General features: G+C 42.0%; 1 protein-coding gene across 1 annotated transcript in view; it reads right to left on the bottom strand.

Annotated features, from left to right (window-relative positions):
- The window catches only part of MYO5A (myosin VA), an 86,998-nt gene that overhangs the window by 34,229 nt on the left and 33,561 nt on the right, over positions 1–19,208 (bottom strand). Inside the window, exons 7-19 of the mRNA XM_033517030.1 lie at positions 16,590–16,733; positions 15,736–15,817; positions 14,174–14,281; positions 13,605–13,711; positions 10,992–11,257; positions 10,360–10,441; positions 7,909–8,049; positions 7,028–7,153; positions 4,960–5,043; positions 4,788–4,790; positions 1,400–1,561; positions 780–877; positions 53–139 (exon numbers count right to left, since the gene is read on the bottom strand). Of these exons, the coding sequence (XP_033372921.1) occupies positions 53–139; positions 780–877; positions 1,400–1,561; positions 4,788–4,790; positions 4,960–5,043; positions 7,028–7,153; positions 7,909–8,049; positions 10,360–10,441; positions 10,992–11,257; positions 13,605–13,711; positions 14,174–14,281; positions 15,736–15,817; positions 16,590–16,733 (1,490 nt within the window). The remainder of the gene's footprint in view (positions 1–52; positions 140–779; positions 878–1,399; positions 1,562–4,787; positions 4,791–4,959; positions 5,044–7,027; positions 7,154–7,908; positions 8,050–10,359; positions 10,442–10,991; positions 11,258–13,604; positions 13,712–14,173; positions 14,282–15,735; positions 15,818–16,589; positions 16,734–19,208) is intronic.

Here is a 19,208-nt window from a genome sequence, read left to right as displayed (position 1 = left end):
ATCACCTTAAAAAGAACTGCAGCTGGAAGCAATCCAAAGAGAGCAAACACACCTGGAGGGGAAGCCAGCAGCACTGATTCGGATGGTCTCCAGGACACCACAAGCTCTCAGCTGCTGCACTGCCCGCTTTTCATCAAACCTAGGTAGGAACAAAAAGTGGCTGTGGGAGTAGGTCTGCATTACCTGGGGGTCCTGGTTGTGTGCACACCCAGGAGAGAAGTGACACAGTGGGAGCAGGGTGGATGTGATGGGGGGTGGGCAAGGTGCTCCTGAAACTCAGGGGTAACAAAGGACAGCCTGGCTGGAGAACTCTCTGAGCCCATTGGCATTTCCTGCTGGCCAGCACAAGAGCTACAGGAGCCTTTGTGTGCCTGGGCTTTGAGAAAAACTCTAAGCAAGTTCACATATGTTAAAAAAAAAATGTAATGAAAAAGGCTTTGGAATCTGAAAAAGCAAATTCCAGCACGTGTCAAATGAGCTCAAGGAGTATAAGCTGCCAGTTACATTTAAAATTGCTAGCAATGAAAATGTTGGAAGTTTTTTCTCACATATCATCATAAACAAAAAAATGGCATCAGGATTCTCCCTCTGTTCATCCCCAAACATTTCCTGCTGTAATACACGTACACACACACACGGTGAATCCCTAACCAGATAAAGGAGACACAGCACTTCACTCCTGAGTGAGCAAGGTTCAGCAGAGCCCTGATCCTCAGTGGCCTTGAGCAATCCCCTCCCAACAAGGGCTACCCAAAGCCCACAGCAGCTGGCATCCTTACGTGAACGGAAACTTGAAGTCATTTGGCTTAATACAGCGCACGTAGTGTGGAGTTGTAGCGTTCAGGGTTTCCATCAGCAGATGAAGAGAGTTCCGAAACTTTTTGGAAAACAGAATGAAAATAATGTCAGGGAATAGCCTCAATAAGCTCAGTCATCTTTGAGATAACCTCAGAAAGCAGACTTGGTTTGCATACTTTTAATTTAATTATAGCAAAGATATGTGGTTATTTAGTGTTTGGCCCAATGATAACTGGAACCAAGCTTTATGGGGATTTATCAGGATTTTAAGATTGAACCCCACTTTGATTTGGATCAGACAAAGTGGCACATGAGCCAAAACACCCAGTTTAAGATTTTCAAAACTTCTCAGCATCCATGTTAAATTTGTTTTGAAAAGCATCAGTTTGGGGTTTGGCACCATAATAAAAAATGGGCTGCCTCAAATTGTTCCCCACAGTGCATTAGTAATTAGGGACTACTTGAGCCAAACTGAAAGCTGCAATAAGCTGCACCCCTCTCAAAATCACAAGGGACCCTGTGAGGCACCAGCACACCTTGAGACCTATGAGACAGGAGGTAAAGGGAGAGTTATTTAGTAGAGCTGCATTTTCAAACTCACCTGATGTCCCACAGTTTTCTTATGCTCCTTGCTGGCCTGACCTGGCCTGGCCTTGGCAGGTTTGATAGGCATTCGAGACAGAGGCACACGCCCTGAAGGGGTTGCTGATGTAGGACTGAGGACCTTCTCCTCATCCTGGAATAACTCTGGTAGCAGCTTAAACTAGTATAACAGCATAAAAAATACACAGAGGGTAAGAAATCAGCAAGTGATTGCACATGTTGGTGTTTAAGGTTAAATTCTAGGCTCAGTTTTTGTAAGAACTGCATTTTTGTTGAACTTCACAGGGGACAAATGCAAAAAGCAGACAGGCAAAGTGGTATAGTGAATGGGCCATGATTCAATACCAAAACTTCTGTGGGTTTGACCAGTGAGTCTCCTCCTGAAGATAAAATTCTGATTTGAGTTTTTTTTCATATAGCCAACAACAGCTTCCATGTGAAACTGTTAGATACCAACAGCAGTTTCATAAGTACTGGCTGCAATTATAAATGGCTGCTTTGATCTAAGAAGGAAACAACAGGGTCCTCTCATATTCCAATGGTGCATCTGTCTCCTTTGTGGTTGAGAGGTATCTGGGACACTGAATAAAGCAGCAGGCAAGCAAAGATTATTCGTGCTTTATCACTCCAAATTGAAATAATCAGATTAAAAGAGGAACCATCAACTGAAAAAAACCCCACTAGCCAAATTTATCTGACAGATATGCTCCCTGCCAGTGGGAGTGGAGGAAAAACCTGAAACGTTCTTCCAAAATACCACACAGGACTTCTGGTTCCCTTTCTCTAATGGCTACAAAATATACTAATACATAACAGCTGCTCTGAAGTAACTTATAACTAAAAAAAACACCACCAGGTCTTTCTACTGACAACCACAGTACTTCAGAACCATTCTAAGAAAATCTGAACTCCTCTACTTGTCCATGAATTTTATATCTAGCATCTGTGCATTTTTTCCCAAGAGATAGGAGTATTCATTTTTCAGTACTAGAGACTGCTTGGGCCAAGTACAATCTAAAAAATTTAAAAATCGGTTTTCTCTTATGAAACTTGGTGAGCAGAAGTGATAACCAATGGAACATTCTGCACAGCCAAATAGCACCTGGGTCCTGTGGTTATGCCAGATGAGCTGGGAGAAGGCATCAAATACTGCCCAGCAGCATTCAGCAGAGCACTCCAGGCATAACAGAATGACTAAGGATGCTAAAAAGGTATCCTAAATTCTTGAACTTAAAAAGGAATATCACAGCTTGGCTTTATCTCATCTGAGTCTACCTCGGTAGCTGGTGGAAGAATGACATTTCCTGAGGGTGATTTACTCTTCTGACTCAGCACAGAGTTGAGGATGATTGGGCTACTACCTCCTTGTCAGCTGCCTGTGATGCAGTGAGTTGGTGTGCACAGGCAGCTGAGCTACAGAGCCAGGTGTTTCCAGCCTGTACAGAAACCTACTTAAATATAATATGATTTTTCTAAAGCTCCTGATGCTCCCACACACCAGAGACAGGGGTAGGAACAGGGTCCCCATTGTCTTGACTGCAGATGGATGAGTTCTTCTAAGCTGTCCATACCTAAGTCTCACTCCCTTTCTCCAGCCCTGGGAAAATCTGCCTGTAAAAATGGGCAAGTGCAAATCAAAGGCACTGTTTTCATAGCCACTGGCCCAGTTACTCCAAGCAGAAGAAAGGAACAATGTCTGGCCTCTCCAGTACAGGTCAGCAGTAAGTGGAGCAGTGCTGCAATGATCCACACTGTAGGACTGTTTGGTTTTGGGTTTTAGTATCTTATCCATTTTCTTTGTTTTGCAGAACACTAGGAGTGTTCAAAGAGAGGGAAAACACTGATCAAAGGGTTGATAATTCACGTGATAATAAACAAGCAAGCAAGCACTTCTTTCCTGTAATTTTTTCACACAACTTAACACACATGCTGCTAACGATCTCACAGATCATTTCTTTCAATACAGAGCTACAACAGAAGATTTTAACAACCATGCCAACCAATCAAGTAGCAAGCATAAAAGCCCAGAATTGTTGTATTGCTTTCATGATACATGCATGGAAACTAAACTAGTTCACAGAGGTTCTGTGGGTGGATTTACAGAGAAGGCCAAAATAAATAGTTGAACTCTACAGTGCCTGCCAAGAGCAGTGTGTGCCATGCACTTTTGGAGAGCAAAGAAGCATCCAAGCTGTATGTGAGAGTGGGCATGGGCAGGATGACAGATGATGCATTCAATTTAGAATTACCTTCTGTTGGATGTGCACAGCAAACCCAGAAAACATCATCGCCAACAAAATAAAATAAAAATCAGAAATGCAGTTCTACTACAATTACTAACAAAGAGGCAGAAATGAAAACCAAAAATAAAACATTCTTTACACTGGTTTTGGAAAAATTTACCATAAGGTTGTTTTTTAGTGTTTAGACTGAACACTGAGCCTGGCCAAGCTGCTGCCAGGCTCTCACAGCAGCTCTGTCCCCACTGTCTGTCCCTCAGTCACTGACCTACATCCCACGGAGCACCCTGTCCCTTTGTCCTGCAGAGTGGCTGGCTGGCCTCTGCCAGCTCCCCAGAGATGCCACCTGCCTCCCCCTCCACCCCCAGAAACCTGCTTCACTTAAACCACTTCAACACTTCCCCCAGTGGAAAGTCTGCTGTGGTGTTTCATTATGCCACATGTTTTAATCACTTAGCTTCATATTATCTGCTCAGAATAGAAACAGAAGGGAAAAACGTTGGTTTTCCTGATAGAATAACATCATTTTAAATAGCCTGTCCTTGATACCCAGCTTCCTGGGCCATTAGAGCTAGCAAATTCCCAACAGCCACCACTGTGCAATGTCAAGTTAATTGCCTTCACATTTCTGAGAGCACAACCAGCATTTCTGTCATTACAAAACACAGACGATGCCACTGAAGGCCTACTCTATAATATTCCTTCATGTGGTATTTTTCAATTCAGATGTTATCTTTCTTTCATAGATATCAAGGAGACAAGACTGTAAATTATGGTTTGTGTCCCTAGGGTCAATATACTTTATTCCTCTCTCATTTTGCTTCTGGAGCCAAACTTGTCTCTCCTTCAGACATTTTCTGCTCCGTTGTCACGCCATAAACAAGGAGCTTCTGTTTTCAGGTTATAAAATTAAGGGCTTAACTGTTAAGCCTTCTCATACCTCTACAGTATATCAGAAGTCAGTGACATCTCTACAGAAAATATAGCAAATTTTTGTGAAAAAGAAACCCCCCCTCCCCAAATCCCCTTTCCCCCACTCAAAAACCCAAACCAAAAAAGAGCCCCCAAAACAACAACGACCCATGAACAGTGAAATTAGTGGCTAAACAGACTGGTCTTACATGGAAAAAAGTTAGGATAGAGGACCTTCTAAATTCATGCAGATAACCAAGTAAAACACAAACTATGTTCAATTTCATTTGATCTGATACTAAGGGAGAAATATTTTCTAGGTTTATTTGACATTTTCTATGATCCTGAGGATCACAGGATTCAAGGACTCATAACTGCAAAAGAAGAAAAAAATCCTTATACTAACCTTACTTGATTTTAGGACCTTAATTTGCTCTTCATAAACTGTGTCTTTATTCTTTTCCAAAAAGCCTTCACATTGATATTCCACCTGAAAGCCATCATTTTACAGGAGAAAGTATTACAAGTATTAAATAAGAATAATTTGCATGGAATTCACCAGCTAAAGCATTCACATTTAAAGCATAATTCTTTTACCAAAGATACGAGCTCCCAAGTGCATCTTTGTTAAATATAGATTTTCCTCAAAGAGGGTGCTTTCCAGTAAAACATAGAACATTAAAACAGAGAGAGGAATATTGCTATTGCATTATACCAGACATATTTCACTGCTGGGAGATGCTTGTGGTAAGGCACCATGACTGAATGGTTACTGTAAGGGTGAAGAATCCAAGTGTGTGCTGAGCATCTTCCCCACTGAACTCATCAGGGCTGCAGAGCTGTCTGAAATCCAGATGCAACTGAGGACAAAGTATCTCTCACCTCATTAGCTGAGAGGCAGTAAGTACATCTGCCTGAAGATTATTGTGGAAATGGCTCATTTGTGCTCCAAAGGACTAATTTTACCAGAAGCAATAAAACGTCTGAATGTTGTGACAATATGTAAGAACCCTGTCACAGGGATACAGTGTCTCCTGGACCAAAGAACAGTCAGTATCAGATAAAAACCTACCATTTATTTCACTGTCCTAGTTCAAGGTTGAAAGAAAACCAAAATTACTGTCAAAAGTCCACTTATCAGTGCTTGCACAATGACACTATACCCTGAGCTGCAAAATATTTCAAGGAATTCCTAGAGGAAAGAGGACAGAGGATGTCCCCAGGGTTTCTGCACAGCTGGAAGCCCACTCTGAGCACTGCCTGGGGCACCATCCACGTTCCTACTGCAGGAGGCCACGCCAGGAGAGGGCAGCAGCATCCCTGCCTTGTCCAGGAGGACAGCATCAGCACAGACCGCTGACCCGACAGCTGGGCCTTTATTCCTCCTCCCAGATGTCTGTTCAGGTCAGCACACAGAAAACATAAAATGCTTAGCACAGACAGCACAGCAGAGCTCAGAGCTTTGCTAGTACCTGCTTGGAGCTACTTTCTGCCTTCCTTGGCCCTTGCTGCTCACAGACTAGACATAGGAAAGCCCTGCTTTCAATATCAAAGTTTAACCTAATGAACAGATTATGAAATATTAATTAATTCCTTCTTGTTCTCTCATCCACAAAATAGAGCAGAACTCGTGAATCTAAACAGCTAGAGAGCAGTTCTTGCTGCTTTCATTAAGGTAACACTAGATGTAAAAAGAATAGGACCCTTCTACACAAAAATTCAGGAGCCTGGGAGAAACCTAGCAGAGACAGATAAAGGCCTCCCATGTCAGCATGTCCATACCTACTGGTAACAATCACAGCTTCCTGAAACCTTTTTTGACAAAGCTGACAATATTCTGAGGCAGCTTTTCTGTATAACAGGACAACTGTATTAAATGGGATTATTATTATTATTATTTTTTGTTTTAACCTGAGGAGTGACTCAGTTTGACAAGCACTGGGAGCTGAACATGACATGAACCTCACTGAGACACCCCTCAGCCAGCTTCCTAGAAATAGCTGTTCCCTGAGCAGCTGAGGCGAGGGTGGGAGCAGCACACACTGCTCCAGCAATAGAAAAGGGTGTGTTAGCCTCTCTCCTCCTTGCACACTGAGGCGGCAGCAAAAACAGCTTTAATTCGTCGCTGCTCTTTAGCTAAAAGGAGGGGGGTACAGGATTTCCTTTTTTGTACATTTCTGTTGCATAACTGGAATTGACACAGTAATGCTGAGAGCTGCAAATGCACTAAGCTTCCATGTTTGGAAAAAGGATGGTCAGTGGTTACAGTATGTGGTGGAGTCAGGAGCTCATTTGTGTCCCTGGCTCTGCACAGCTGCCAGTTCACCTCCTCCTCCTGATCAGGTGTTGAGGCAGGCATGCTTTTGTAAGAGCTGAGCAGAGCCAGGGATGCCACTGCCCAGCTCTCCTGTAGCAGCCCCAGGATCCCCTCCCACACACCAGCAGGAAAGCTGTGCCACAGTAAAAGTCCTTACCTTGTCAGCAAAGTGCTTGATGATAAAGGCCTTGTTTGACATACGTGGTTTTTCAAAGAGAGCACATTTATTCAAATGAGTATTGTATAGTTTTTGGGCCCAAGAGTCATCTGAGCCTTTTGGCATCTATGGAAAAGAATACAGAGCACACTTAAAATGTCTTGGGAACTTTTCAGTAGCAAAAGCATCTAAGAAAATGGGGGACAAGACTTGATGATTTGCTTTCACATTCCAGCTCCTCATATTCCCAGCACTGCCAGAAGCAAGGACATGGTAACCAGGTGTGTGCTTGCCAGTTCCACACTGGGTACTGGGCACTGGCAGCAGGCACAGCTGCTGGGACACATCTGACACCAACAATGCCTCCAGTGGCACACACCTGAAGGCAGGGATCCCAAAGGCATGTTACCAGAACTCATCCACCTCCATCAGAGATTTCTTGTGATGCTTTGTGATAAATAAAAACCCCAAGCTGGGTTTCCACTGAGGCAGACATTCTGAAGCATCCCCTGTACACGGTTTGGCATAAAATAAACCAAGATAAAAGACAAAGGGTGAAACACCAAGCAAGAGGCAATTTGGGGAAATCTGACAGGACCGAGGACTGCACTTATCCTCAGGGAAGAGAAAACTGTCAAAGTCCAAACAAAGTTGATCAGAGACCCAGGAACAGCTACAGATACATGATGGAGGGGAAGAGGAGGAGTTCATTACTAAAACAATTTTTTCTCCTCCTGTAATTGCTGATTCTGTTTGTATGCTTTCCAAACTCTTGCACCAGCAGAGTGTCAAAATCACAATTGTCTGCAGATGACTTTTCCCTGTGAGGCCCAGAAACAGGACAGCTGATAACCTCTTTGTGAAAGTCCTTGAACACACACCTTGCACTCCTCATCCAACAGATCCAGAACTCCCATTTTGGCCTCTATGAGGTTGATACAAGGCTGATTGTCATAGAAATCAATCAAGGTCCACGGTATTTGTTCCTTCATATATTCTTCTTGTTCCAGCTTAAAGACATGCTGCAGGGCAAAAGGAAAACAGTTTTCAGTGAAATGAAATGCAGAATAAATACACTGAACTCAACTGAATACTCTCAACTGAATTCATCTTGGCACATTAATCCAGGCTGTCAAGTGATACACTAGGTTCAACTAAATAAACTCTTTAACAAGTGTATGAAAAGTAAATTAACCTTTTTTCCTGGCCTAAAAACAACAGCCTAAATTAAAGCACTCCATATTCTCCGCAAATATCCTTTTTATTATATTATCCAACAATTACTGTAAGCTCTTTTCTCTTATAAAAAAGCAACACAAAACCCAGAAAAACCTTCAAGTGCAGGAACAGCAACCTATAAAGTAGGATGTGCCATGCTTTTATGATTTGGAAATTATGAACACTGCTCTATTTCAAGCCAAGTTTCACTATAAATACCTTTGTGTTTCCTTGTAAAAGAACAGAGCTCTATTTCCTCTTAAATGGCTGCTGATTTTTTTTCTAACATGACACACTGCATTAAAATTTACTCTTCAGCAGAAGCTGAAGGAACATTAGCACTAGAAATCCTTTAAGGAAAATTCTGTGACAGATTTATCTGGTATGAAGATCAGTTGCATATTTATTCAAAAATATTATCACAAACAACCTGCACAACTTTAATGTAATGTGTGTAAGAGAGGTATTAAAACTTAAGGAAAACACAGAATAAGGTATTAAATAGGCAAACTGTGGTCTTAATAGAACAAGCACCTTGAAAAACCCAAAAGACTGCTGACTCCAGTTATTTTTGATGATGTTTCATCCCCCACTTACATTTTTCTGCACACTTACTGCTGCTGTGGCAGGGGGATGTGTGCTGGGAGTGCCCCAACACCTGAACTGGGGTGCCAGCCCCAGCTGCCTCAAGCTCAGTGCACAGCCCAGACATCTCACACATCTACCAGGCCACAGAAAACTACTCTGACAAAGCTGTTTATCCCTTTATTTCATTAGCTTAACGCCATCCTCCCCAGAGCCGCGCCCGTGGGAGCCATTCCCACCCTGCAGCTGGCAGTGTTCGACTGGCGAGTCATATCCAAACCAAGATCTGGAAGAAAACAGAAACCCATTTTTTCACTGTGAAGGAACCAGCTATGAGGAGGTGAAAAATGCCTTCAGACCTGATTTTCCCTGTGGGTGGTGGGTACTAGGCAGGGCAGGGTGGTCGCGCAGTTCCCAAGCAGCCTCTCCTCAGCCAGGCTCAGGCCGCTCCAGGCAGCACACGAAGGTTTGCTGGCTGCCACCAACCACAAGGCTTTAATTCAAAGCAACCTCCACCCCGTGTGCCTCCATGGCAGTCCAACAGGTCTGTGTTCACCAGCACGGGGTTTGGCAGCTTGGCAGGACACCAACACAAGAGCCCTGTCACCCCCTCCTTCATGAGGCAGGTGCTTACAGCAATGGCACGAGAGGGAAGGCAACGGGGACACAGTTATCTTTACTGACAGAACCATTACAGCTCTTACAGCAACTAGGTTTTACTGTACAGCTGGGAAAACTCCAAGATGCCCTGTGCCTGGCAGTTACAACATCCCACTCACGGAGCTGAAGCCAGCCATGGCCCTACCCACACGGAACGGGCACGCCAGGGCTGGAAAGGCTCTGCTCCAGCACCCTGGCACAGCAGGATGAACCCTGGCACAGGGGAAGCGGTCCTGTGAGCACACACTGCCACACAGGTAGGATCACGGGAGTCCAGAGCGATCCCGGTGCTGCAGCAGAGCCTAGCAACAGACCTGGCAGAAATAACTCGCCTCGTCATTATGCAGGTAAGATATGTAATCACAAACGTCACCAAGGCTGAGGAGAGAATCGTGATCTCTCTGGAGGAGGGAGAAGAGCCGCCTTCTGCCACACGTCATTCATCAACTTCAGGATGCAGCTGAAAAGCCTCAAAAAAATATCAGCGGGGAGGAAGCGCGGGTGGCAAACCTCCAGCAGCGGAGCCGTGCTCTCCTCTGCCCATCCAGGGACTCTCCGAGGTTACAGAGACACTGCTAACTCCGACTTCTTCCACACAGTGACAGGCAATCTCAGCCTCTTAATTGCCAAGCACTGCTTCTGCCTTATAATTGTTACTTGATCAGAATTTCAAATAGTCCCAGAGCAGCAGTTAGTCATAAAATCTATTTCTAGGAGATAGTCGATCTTTCCCCATCCCTCAAAGCCCACGGCCAGGACAGCTGCTTAATAGACTGACGGAATTCATCCTAACCACTGGGGACCCAATTAGCAGAATGGACTTGGATGAGGGGAAAGGGAAAAGGAAATGCCAGTCATTTCCTACTTACCATATTGAACTGCTGCTGCAGTTTTTCATTGGCATAGTTGATACAGAACTGTTCAAAGCTGTTGATTTCGAATGTTTCAAATCTAAAATATGCATATACTCAAAATTACTAGTGTATTGAAAAAAAAAATAAATTACCCCGTAATTTTAAATTCCCTCCCTCCAGTTAAATTAATTCAATTATTTCAGGCACAAATAACACAGATTAAGCAAGAAAACACAAGGGAAATGGCAAGTTGCACTATGTAGGCAGTTTAGTGATGTTCCCTCTCTGGGCAGGGATGAGGAACTCAGGGATTGGACTGATGTTCCTGGAGAGCACATTAGTTATCTCTATCCTCTCTGTAAGTGCCACCTTGAAGGAACATGACATGAAAATTCCCTTGTAACTTTCCAAAAGGCAACAGATAAATTAACTACCAACAGCAAAAATCTGAATTCCCACTATAAATGTCAAAGTCATGACAAAGATCTTAGTGTGTCAAAACTGAACACCTACTTCCTTCAGCTGGAATAAGCAGCTGCTAAGGTTTGGGGTTCCTTTGTGTAACCCATGCAGTGCCAGATGATAAAGACAACGATGCTTTGCAGCCAGAAAATTACGTAAATGTCACATCTCTGACAAAAACTCACCCATAGATGTCCAATACCCCGATGAAAGAATGCTGTTTTACAGTAGCGTGAAGGGCTTTGTTGACATGATCTACAATCCAGTTAAAGAGATTAGCATAGATATGTTTGGCAAGTGCATCTCTGGCATTGATGGCATGAAGTTTGGAAATTGGCTTGATGTAGGTTTCAGTGGCAGTGGCGAGCTTCCTATGGCAAAGCCAGTGGGCCATCTCCTCGTACTCCACACCCATGAGGTCACAGAAGATGGTGAGGGGCTCATGCTTGGGCTAATAAAAACAGGCTCATTAGATACTGAAACAGTATTAGTGATAGCAAACATACAATCATGCAAACAGAACTGCCTGCCTGCAGTGATCCTACAATAAGCAGCAACAGCAGCTTCCTCAGCTCTTCCTCCTTCAAAACCTAGCAAGTTCCCTACCCACTCAACACATTCACATTGCTGAAGTGAGTTAGTGAACAAGCTTCAAAGACATTTGTTTTACTATACCCATGTTCACTAAAATGCTTCACACAGGGAACCTGCAACCTTCTGAAAAATGAATCATCTGGCTTCACTGGGATGGACTGGGTATTTTGAATTCTTACAACTGTGTCAGGCCAAATGGATGGCAGCTCCTGAGAGAGGCTCTTGACTGCTCATGTACAGCCATGGCAGGGAGTGATGGGCAATGAGGCCCAAGCCAAGAACACGTGGGGTCTGGTCTCAGTACTTAAAAGTATTTTCTCAGTGAATTCTAGAGACAAACATTAAGAGATTGCAGCACATTAATGATGTTCCCTAGCTCTCAAATTCAACTGTACAAGAGAAAAAACTGATCTGTGTTTAACTGGGTAAAATCAACCATCAAGGCATGTATATCAAGATGGGGATATAAGATTTCTGCATAAAGATCGTGCAGGTAAATGCAGTGCATTCACCACTCAGTAAGATATTACACTTTGTGACTAATATGCCAACTGATCACTAGAAATCAAGGAGGACAGACAGGTCTTTCTTTCTCAGGAGCTCCCCTAACACTACTTCCTCATCATGCTCCCATTGCACCTGGTGGCTCAGCAGCACACTGACAAGCACTGTCTTGACAAGAACAGATGGCAGAGGACTGCTACCACATGTCCTACAGCTTCAGGGTATATCAGCTTTAAATATTTCCACATCCTTGTGACTTCTCTGGGGCTTTTTCTAGTTCTTACAGCATACAGGCCCCATGCAGCTACACCTCCAAAATCCAATTAACTGAGCATGTTTTGCTGGCTTGGAAGACAATAATAAAGTAATAATAATTATGATCTCTGCACAAAAGAGTGTCACATTAGGGTTGCTCAAGCTGACATCAAACAAACTGATTCACTGCCACAGCAGCATAGGGAACCCTAGGCTGAGCAGCCTGCAGCACCAGTGTTCCATCAGAGCAGTGCCTCCCAGCAGAGCAGTCTGCATGGCACAGAGCTCTGTGGTGACATGGCTACTGCCAGAGAACTGCACAGGTAAAATGATGCCCCTGAGCAGACATTCACCAGGTGTTGTCAGGCCAGGACAGGGTTGCACAGGAACCTGCAGCTTTTTCCCAGCTCAGCCAGTGGGACTCCTGCACTGGAGATACTCATCACAACACAGGCAAGCTCCTCATGTCCTGGGGCTCATCAGCTTTCTACCTGTTATCATTAAATGAGCTTTCTTTATAGTGAAAGCCTTTGTAAGACACCAAGGAGCCAGACTATTGCTGTTTCAAAGCAGCTATCAGACCCCATGGGCAGATGGTGTCAGGGCAGGAACACCAATCCCCTCTGGCCCCATAAAGTGGGGAGCCCCCTGAGCCCTGCTGTCTCAGCTCCAGAAACTGCCACTGCAGATTCTTGAGAAAGGGACTGACAGTGACAAAAGAAAAAAACTCTGAAGGTGTTGCTACTCTTGCAAGAGAGAGAAAGATGAAGGCTGTGCAGGCCAGCAGCAGATATTCAAAAGGAGGAAGAAGGAGAAACTGGTCACTGTGAATCCAGAGAAGAGACCAGCCAGAACTGTTTTGTTTCTCATCTCCAAAATATGGGTAAGAAGCCTGGGCCCTCACCAATGAGGAGGTGATCAGGCTATGCAGTCCTTGATGCTGATCTCCAAGGCAAAAGAGAGCTGATAAAACCATGACACTTAGATGAGTCACACAAATCATATCTGTATATCCTATGCTCATGGCTAGACATCCCAGAGGACTTTCAAAAGCATTTATTTTGCAATTATTTAGGGCATTCTGGCATTTCTTATAAAAAAAAAAAGCCATCTGGCAAAGCATTTTCTGTGTGCAGGGAAGATATTCATGTAGGAATATAAAGATCTAGATGCTCAGGACTTCAAAGCTAGCCTGCCTACTAGACTTTTCTAGGACAGATCAATTACAGCTATTATTGTATACCAATGTTATACTACAGAGAGTACTGTCTAAAGCCTCTAAACTGTGAAGAGTTGAATCTATCAGCAAAAATCTGTGAAAATGTTAGCAAATTAGAAATAAACCCATTTCCATTTTACTCTTCTTCAGAAGAGGTCCCTGCAAACAAGCAGAAGGCAGACCTGTCAGAGTGCAAACCATGTCCTTCAGCTCATCTGCTACTCACAGGAACAGTGCAGCTGTCAGAATCCCGAGATGCAAACTCCACGTTGCCCAAGTGAAGGATGCCAGCAAGGATTCTAAAAATTCCCATCTGGTACGAATCACTAATCCCTGCAAGAGGATGAATAAAATGTTTTGAATGGAGAGAGCTGCAGTTGACAAAAAAAAATTATTAAGGAGAGAAAAACAGTGACTGCCGTGTGTGACTTTGACATTTGACAGTACTAATTGCCTCACTTCTATCAAAAACGTTTTACAACCAAATGAAAAAAAAATCCATTAAAATGAATCATTTAATTTGCTGTTTCAAAGTGCTTTGTCAGTGACCTCCAGCACTGTATATGTTACACCAAGGGAATCCATTTATGTTCACACAATGTACACTCCTCTTAAATTTGTAATTCTACTACAATTTAAATACCTTCTTCATGCAATACAAGTATCTCGGTCCCAAAGTTTACCAAATTCTCCTGGTTTTAAATACAACAGAGTATGAAAAAAACATACACAAATAATATAGAAAACACTTACTGGTGTATTAGATTTAGGATATAACTGTGATTTAGCAATTACCTAGCAAAGTGCAGGCCTGCCTGGTGTTCGCCATTTCCTTGGCATCATCCACACCATCAATCACAGGGCTTCCACCTTGCTTCGTATAGTGAAAGTAATTTGCATTCCCTGTAATAATAAAAAATATATATATTTTACACACATTGATGCAGAAATTCACAGCACATCTGTAAAGCTGTGTCATGATTAAGTTGCTCTTGGCAGAATCCATGATCTGACATGTGTATTTTCTCCTTCTGGCTCATAAGACACACTTATTCTAAAGAGCATTTTTTTTCAAGATTTAACTGTGCAAGTAAGTATTCTTTAATCTACCTGGTTCCCACAGGAGGTCCTCAAGCATATTTTCTATTTTTGGTTGAGACTTCCACAATTGTGGAATAATCACTTAGGAAGCAGTTACTCTCCAATCCTGAGCCAACCACCTACGCAGTAGCTGCAGAGTTGAGAGCAGCAGCACTTTGGAATTATGTGACAGATATTACTATGCTATTACTACACCAGGATATTATATTTTTCCCATTTTCTTCTCTTTTCTAATCTATGGTCTGTTTCAGCCTTATGACTCTCTGTCATCCACTCAGGCTGAGAAGTTGAGGTTGGAGAAGAGATAGCTTCACACTGCTCTGGGGACAGCACTGGGCTCCACTGGGAGACCAGCAGCTCTCCCGTGTAAATTCCTATGGTTTCACTGGCCATGCTTCCAGCTGCACTAACAGACTCCTTTTCTTCTGCTCAGCTAAGGTTCCAAGAATGCTGAAAGAGAAGTCTGCTAAATGGCTTCTTCAGTTATAATTACATCAGTTCCTTTCTTTCCTGTGTTAGCAGATGTGAATCCTAAATGTGCCAGGGTGGTGCAGATGAGCAGAGAAACACTCTAAAACCAGAACAGTATTTCAGAATCCAGCACAGGCTGTGCACTTTTCCTACTGTGAAACCAACTTTAAAAAATATACAGGAAGCACTGCAATTTATACTGAATTTTTAAAATGATGACATGGTTGTCTACCTGAGGTCATCATCATGCTTTTCTTTTACAAAGCACCAACTCCTGTCAAATGAGAAACCTTTCCTCTATCAACATTTGAATTTGATAAAAGAAAAAATTCCCTCATCTGCTTTTTAATCACCAGGTTAGCAGAGATTGTAAAGTAATTATTGCTAACAGCCCAAGTAAAAGTATGCAGATGCAAAATAAGCTTTTCAGGTGCATATACCAGGAAGGGTAAAATTCTCTAGTGGCTGGAACAATGGAGAAAAGGTTTTAAAGAACTTAGAGAAAATAATTTCACCCTCCAGGACACATTAAGTCCTATTGATTACAACTGCAGTGTATTAGAGTCTGCTGAATAAACAACTCTGTTACTTTTGTTTTATCAGAAAACCACAAAGTCCAAGGTCTATCATTTTAGTTATTTCAATACATTTTAGTACTTGCAGGTTTAAAAGTTTAGAATCTAAATGCCAGCAATTCTTCATTTGTGTCTTTGGCTCAAAAAGCTCAGAGATGCTGCTTTGTCTCTCATAAAAATCACACAACACCACAAATGTGAATGTCATACCTAATCGCAGAGTTTTAAACTCGGGCAGTGCTGCAGAGGCACAAAGCTGGTAAAAGATGTGGTAATTTCTCTCTTCTTCTGCCTTTAAAAAAAAAGGAATTTGTTATTTTTCACCACTTAACAAGTGGCAGAAACAACCACGAGCAGAAAGGAATTACAATATATAATGCTTTCTCTAGCAATACATTAAGAGCACAGAAGCCACATGGAAAAAAGGAAGATAAATCAGCATCTGTCTCTTCCTTCTTGGTTAATTTAATCAATTTTCAACAGCAGGAAACATGCAGACATTTTCATTTAAAAAAAAAAAAAAAGTATGATTTCACTTTTCAGAACTGTAGATTACTATCAGTTATAGATCAGGATTCTGTAGGTGAGTGAAATGATCATATTCAGAAGTTTTTCATTTTCCAAAAATAACTAACACTATTTGCCTCAGCATTTACAGTAAGCTGGTAAAGGGAGTATATTCCTTGCCAAGGCAAAGCCTGAATTTTAAAATGAAGGACAAACACAGCTCAGAAGATGATGACTCATGACCAACACCATAATTCTGAACTTAAGCACTCTAAATTCCATACCTTCAAACCCAAAAGAAATGAAAAATACTCTATTCCAGCTAAACCATGTGCTATAACTGTCTCTTACTTTTAAAATATACAACAGCTCTTCATAACATCCCCACATGGTACAAACCATAATTATTATTTTTGTATCCTTAGGCAGCCAGTCAAGGACAAGTCCATTTTTACTGAGCTCTAGACTAAAAGGTAGGTAAAGATGGTGAGGACATGTGGGGCAGTGGATTGGTTGAAGTATGACATAACAGAATGAAAAGATTACACCCATATTACCTGAAACACCACTCTTGATTTTTCCAAGAGGTAAGTTCTCATGTTAGCACCAATGATTCGATACCTCTTATCAAAACCAATTTCAATGTATTTCCCAAAGCGACTGCTGTTGTCGTTCCTGGTAGTTTTGGCATTTCCAATAGACTGAAAAAAGGGAGTATTGTAAAGGTTAAACAGCTTGTAGAAATTATCACATCTATTTAATCATCTACACAGCTCATAAACACTTAACAACATTAATCGTGTCCTGGTTTAAAAATAATTTAAAATTTAATGAAGAATGGTCTCTGCCTGGTCAACAAGTTACAACAAAATTTCATTAATGTAAGACTGGGAGCTGATATTTCTAGCAATTTTTCACTTCCACATAGTCTAATTTCATGGGAAAAATCCTTTATTGTTCACTGAAGTCTTTCAAAAGGAAATAAAGAGTCTAACAGAAAGCTCACACACAGATTTCTTTCAATGACTTAGTAAAACTGTAAGAATTATTTTACCTAGATATACTTATATGTGTAGGTGTAAACATACATCTATAGTACTTGCAACTTTTGGAAGTCTACCTTTTATAAACCCACAGCCCACTGTTCTGCCTGGAAAACAGTTTATCATTACTATTATTCTGTAACCACCACATTTCCAAACTATTTCTGCAAACATGAAATTTAGAAATATTTACCGTGTGCCTAAGGAGAATCTAAATATTCATGTGCACAGACTTGTGTCATCAGCCTGAAACCAAGCCCCTTCCACAGCAGCTTGGTTATTGACCCAGACAGAGCCCCTGGTGCTGCCCTGCATCGTGCTGAACTTTCTCAGATTAATTCAGTACAGCTTCACACACAACAAACAGTAAGTCATGCACTTCCTCTACAGTACATATCCTGGGATGCCCAGGGCAAACAATGCCTGTGGATCCTCCATGGTGCAGTTCTGCCTTACCTCATCAGCTTTAGGGTTCACCCCACAACAGGTACCAGCTGGATACAGCAGCATTCAAGGCATGCAAATTCCAACACACTGAACTTCAAAGAAAAGTATTTTCTCTTCTCAATCAGACCATGTTTTCATGGTCTACAGCAATTCACCTTCTAAAATAGTCCTAAAGGTATCTCTGTATCAAGAGGAATGGCATTTGGAAGAGCTGAAATGCAGCCTCTCATCACATGGCACTGTGTGTGTGTTACTAAGCCCTAAGTGCACCACTGGGAAAGTGTCCAACTTTCCCAGTCCACACAGCCATCCACTGGAACTCTGAGAAAGTTGAGAAAAACAAATGAGAGCAAGCAGCACTGCTGAGTATCCAAAATCTGCAAGCAGAAGGCCAGGGAATGGGTCAGTGCCAGCTGGTACAGCCTGAAAAGTGGGATTAGACTGTCAGAAACCCCATGAGAGCAGCAGCAGCACGCACACCCAACAGAGCAGATGTCAAACTGGGCATCACATGGACAGCTGCTGGAAAGGATCTAGGAACAAACTGCATCTCTGCAGTTCTAAGAAACATCAAAATCATTCAAACTGAATGTGCTCTAATTGTACTCCTGTGGTTTTTTGAAAGAAGAAGATTATTTCTACTGTGATATACTTTGTTTTTGGTGGTAGCAACATAATACTACAATATTTCAGAAAGCAATTATTCCTTTGAAAGGTATCAGTGATACGATAAAAACAGAAAGTCTTTAGGATTATCAGATTGCTTGCCTGAATACAAAGCTGTACTATTTACATAGCTACAGAGGGTAACAAAGAATGAGGGGCAGGAAATGACATATCAAGATGTGTTTTAAGACTTATCGATTTCTACATTTGCAATAGGAAAACTGTATATAGTTATTGACTACAAAAGTAGTCATTTAAATAGTTGCTAGAAATGTACAGTTACCTCTTGGCATTACTGAGTATTTAGTAGGCTAAGATAATGTGATGGTAGCTCATAAAATACTGTTTAAGTTGTCCAAATAGAAATTTAAAAATAAAATGAGCTTCTGCTCATAAGATTTTACAGTCAGCTTAGCAAATGAGGAGTTTCCAGTTTCTCAAATGAAGTACTCATTTTCTTCATAAAATATATGGGTTAATTTGTGTTTCTACTGATTTATCAACTGAAGAATTCAAAACATTAATTATGCTATCATAAGCGTCTGTCTCAACATCAAATTTTACAGCACTCACTCTAATTTAAAGTTCAAGTGTTGGAAGTTAAAAAGACAACTTCCATCCAATTACAATAATCTTTAAAGCATCTGAAATATATATTTAGATACACCCATGTTCACAAAATTGTTATCCCTAGAAAATAAAAATAAAGCACCATCACTGATTTTTAGTGAATGGAAAAAAGGTATAGATGGGAAGCTCTCTCTAAGTCCTCAATTTCAACTTCCTTGCTTTTGGAAATGAATTCAGATAATTAGTGTTGAGCTGATGGCCACTGCCTGGGAGATGGGGCCCAAGGGCTGAGAGCAGGATGTTTGCTTTAGGCCTCAGGACCAAACAGAATGAGTGGTGCAGAGTTTGTCTGTCACCCAGCAAACACACAGCACAGCCCTGTCCTGCAGAGCCACTCACCTGAGCTCTCACTGGCAGCCTGATGGAGAGGACACCTGGCAGCAGGACAGG

The sequence above is a fragment of the Parus major genome, chromosome 10 (genome assembly GCF_001522545.3).
Source record: "Parus major isolate Abel chromosome 10, Parus_major1.1, whole genome shotgun sequence".
In the NCBI taxonomy this organism is placed as follows: Eukaryota; Metazoa; Chordata; class Aves; order Passeriformes; family Paridae; genus Parus; species Parus major.
Note: the sequence above shows the minus strand (reverse complement) of the source record. Positions and strands in the feature narration are given on the sequence as shown.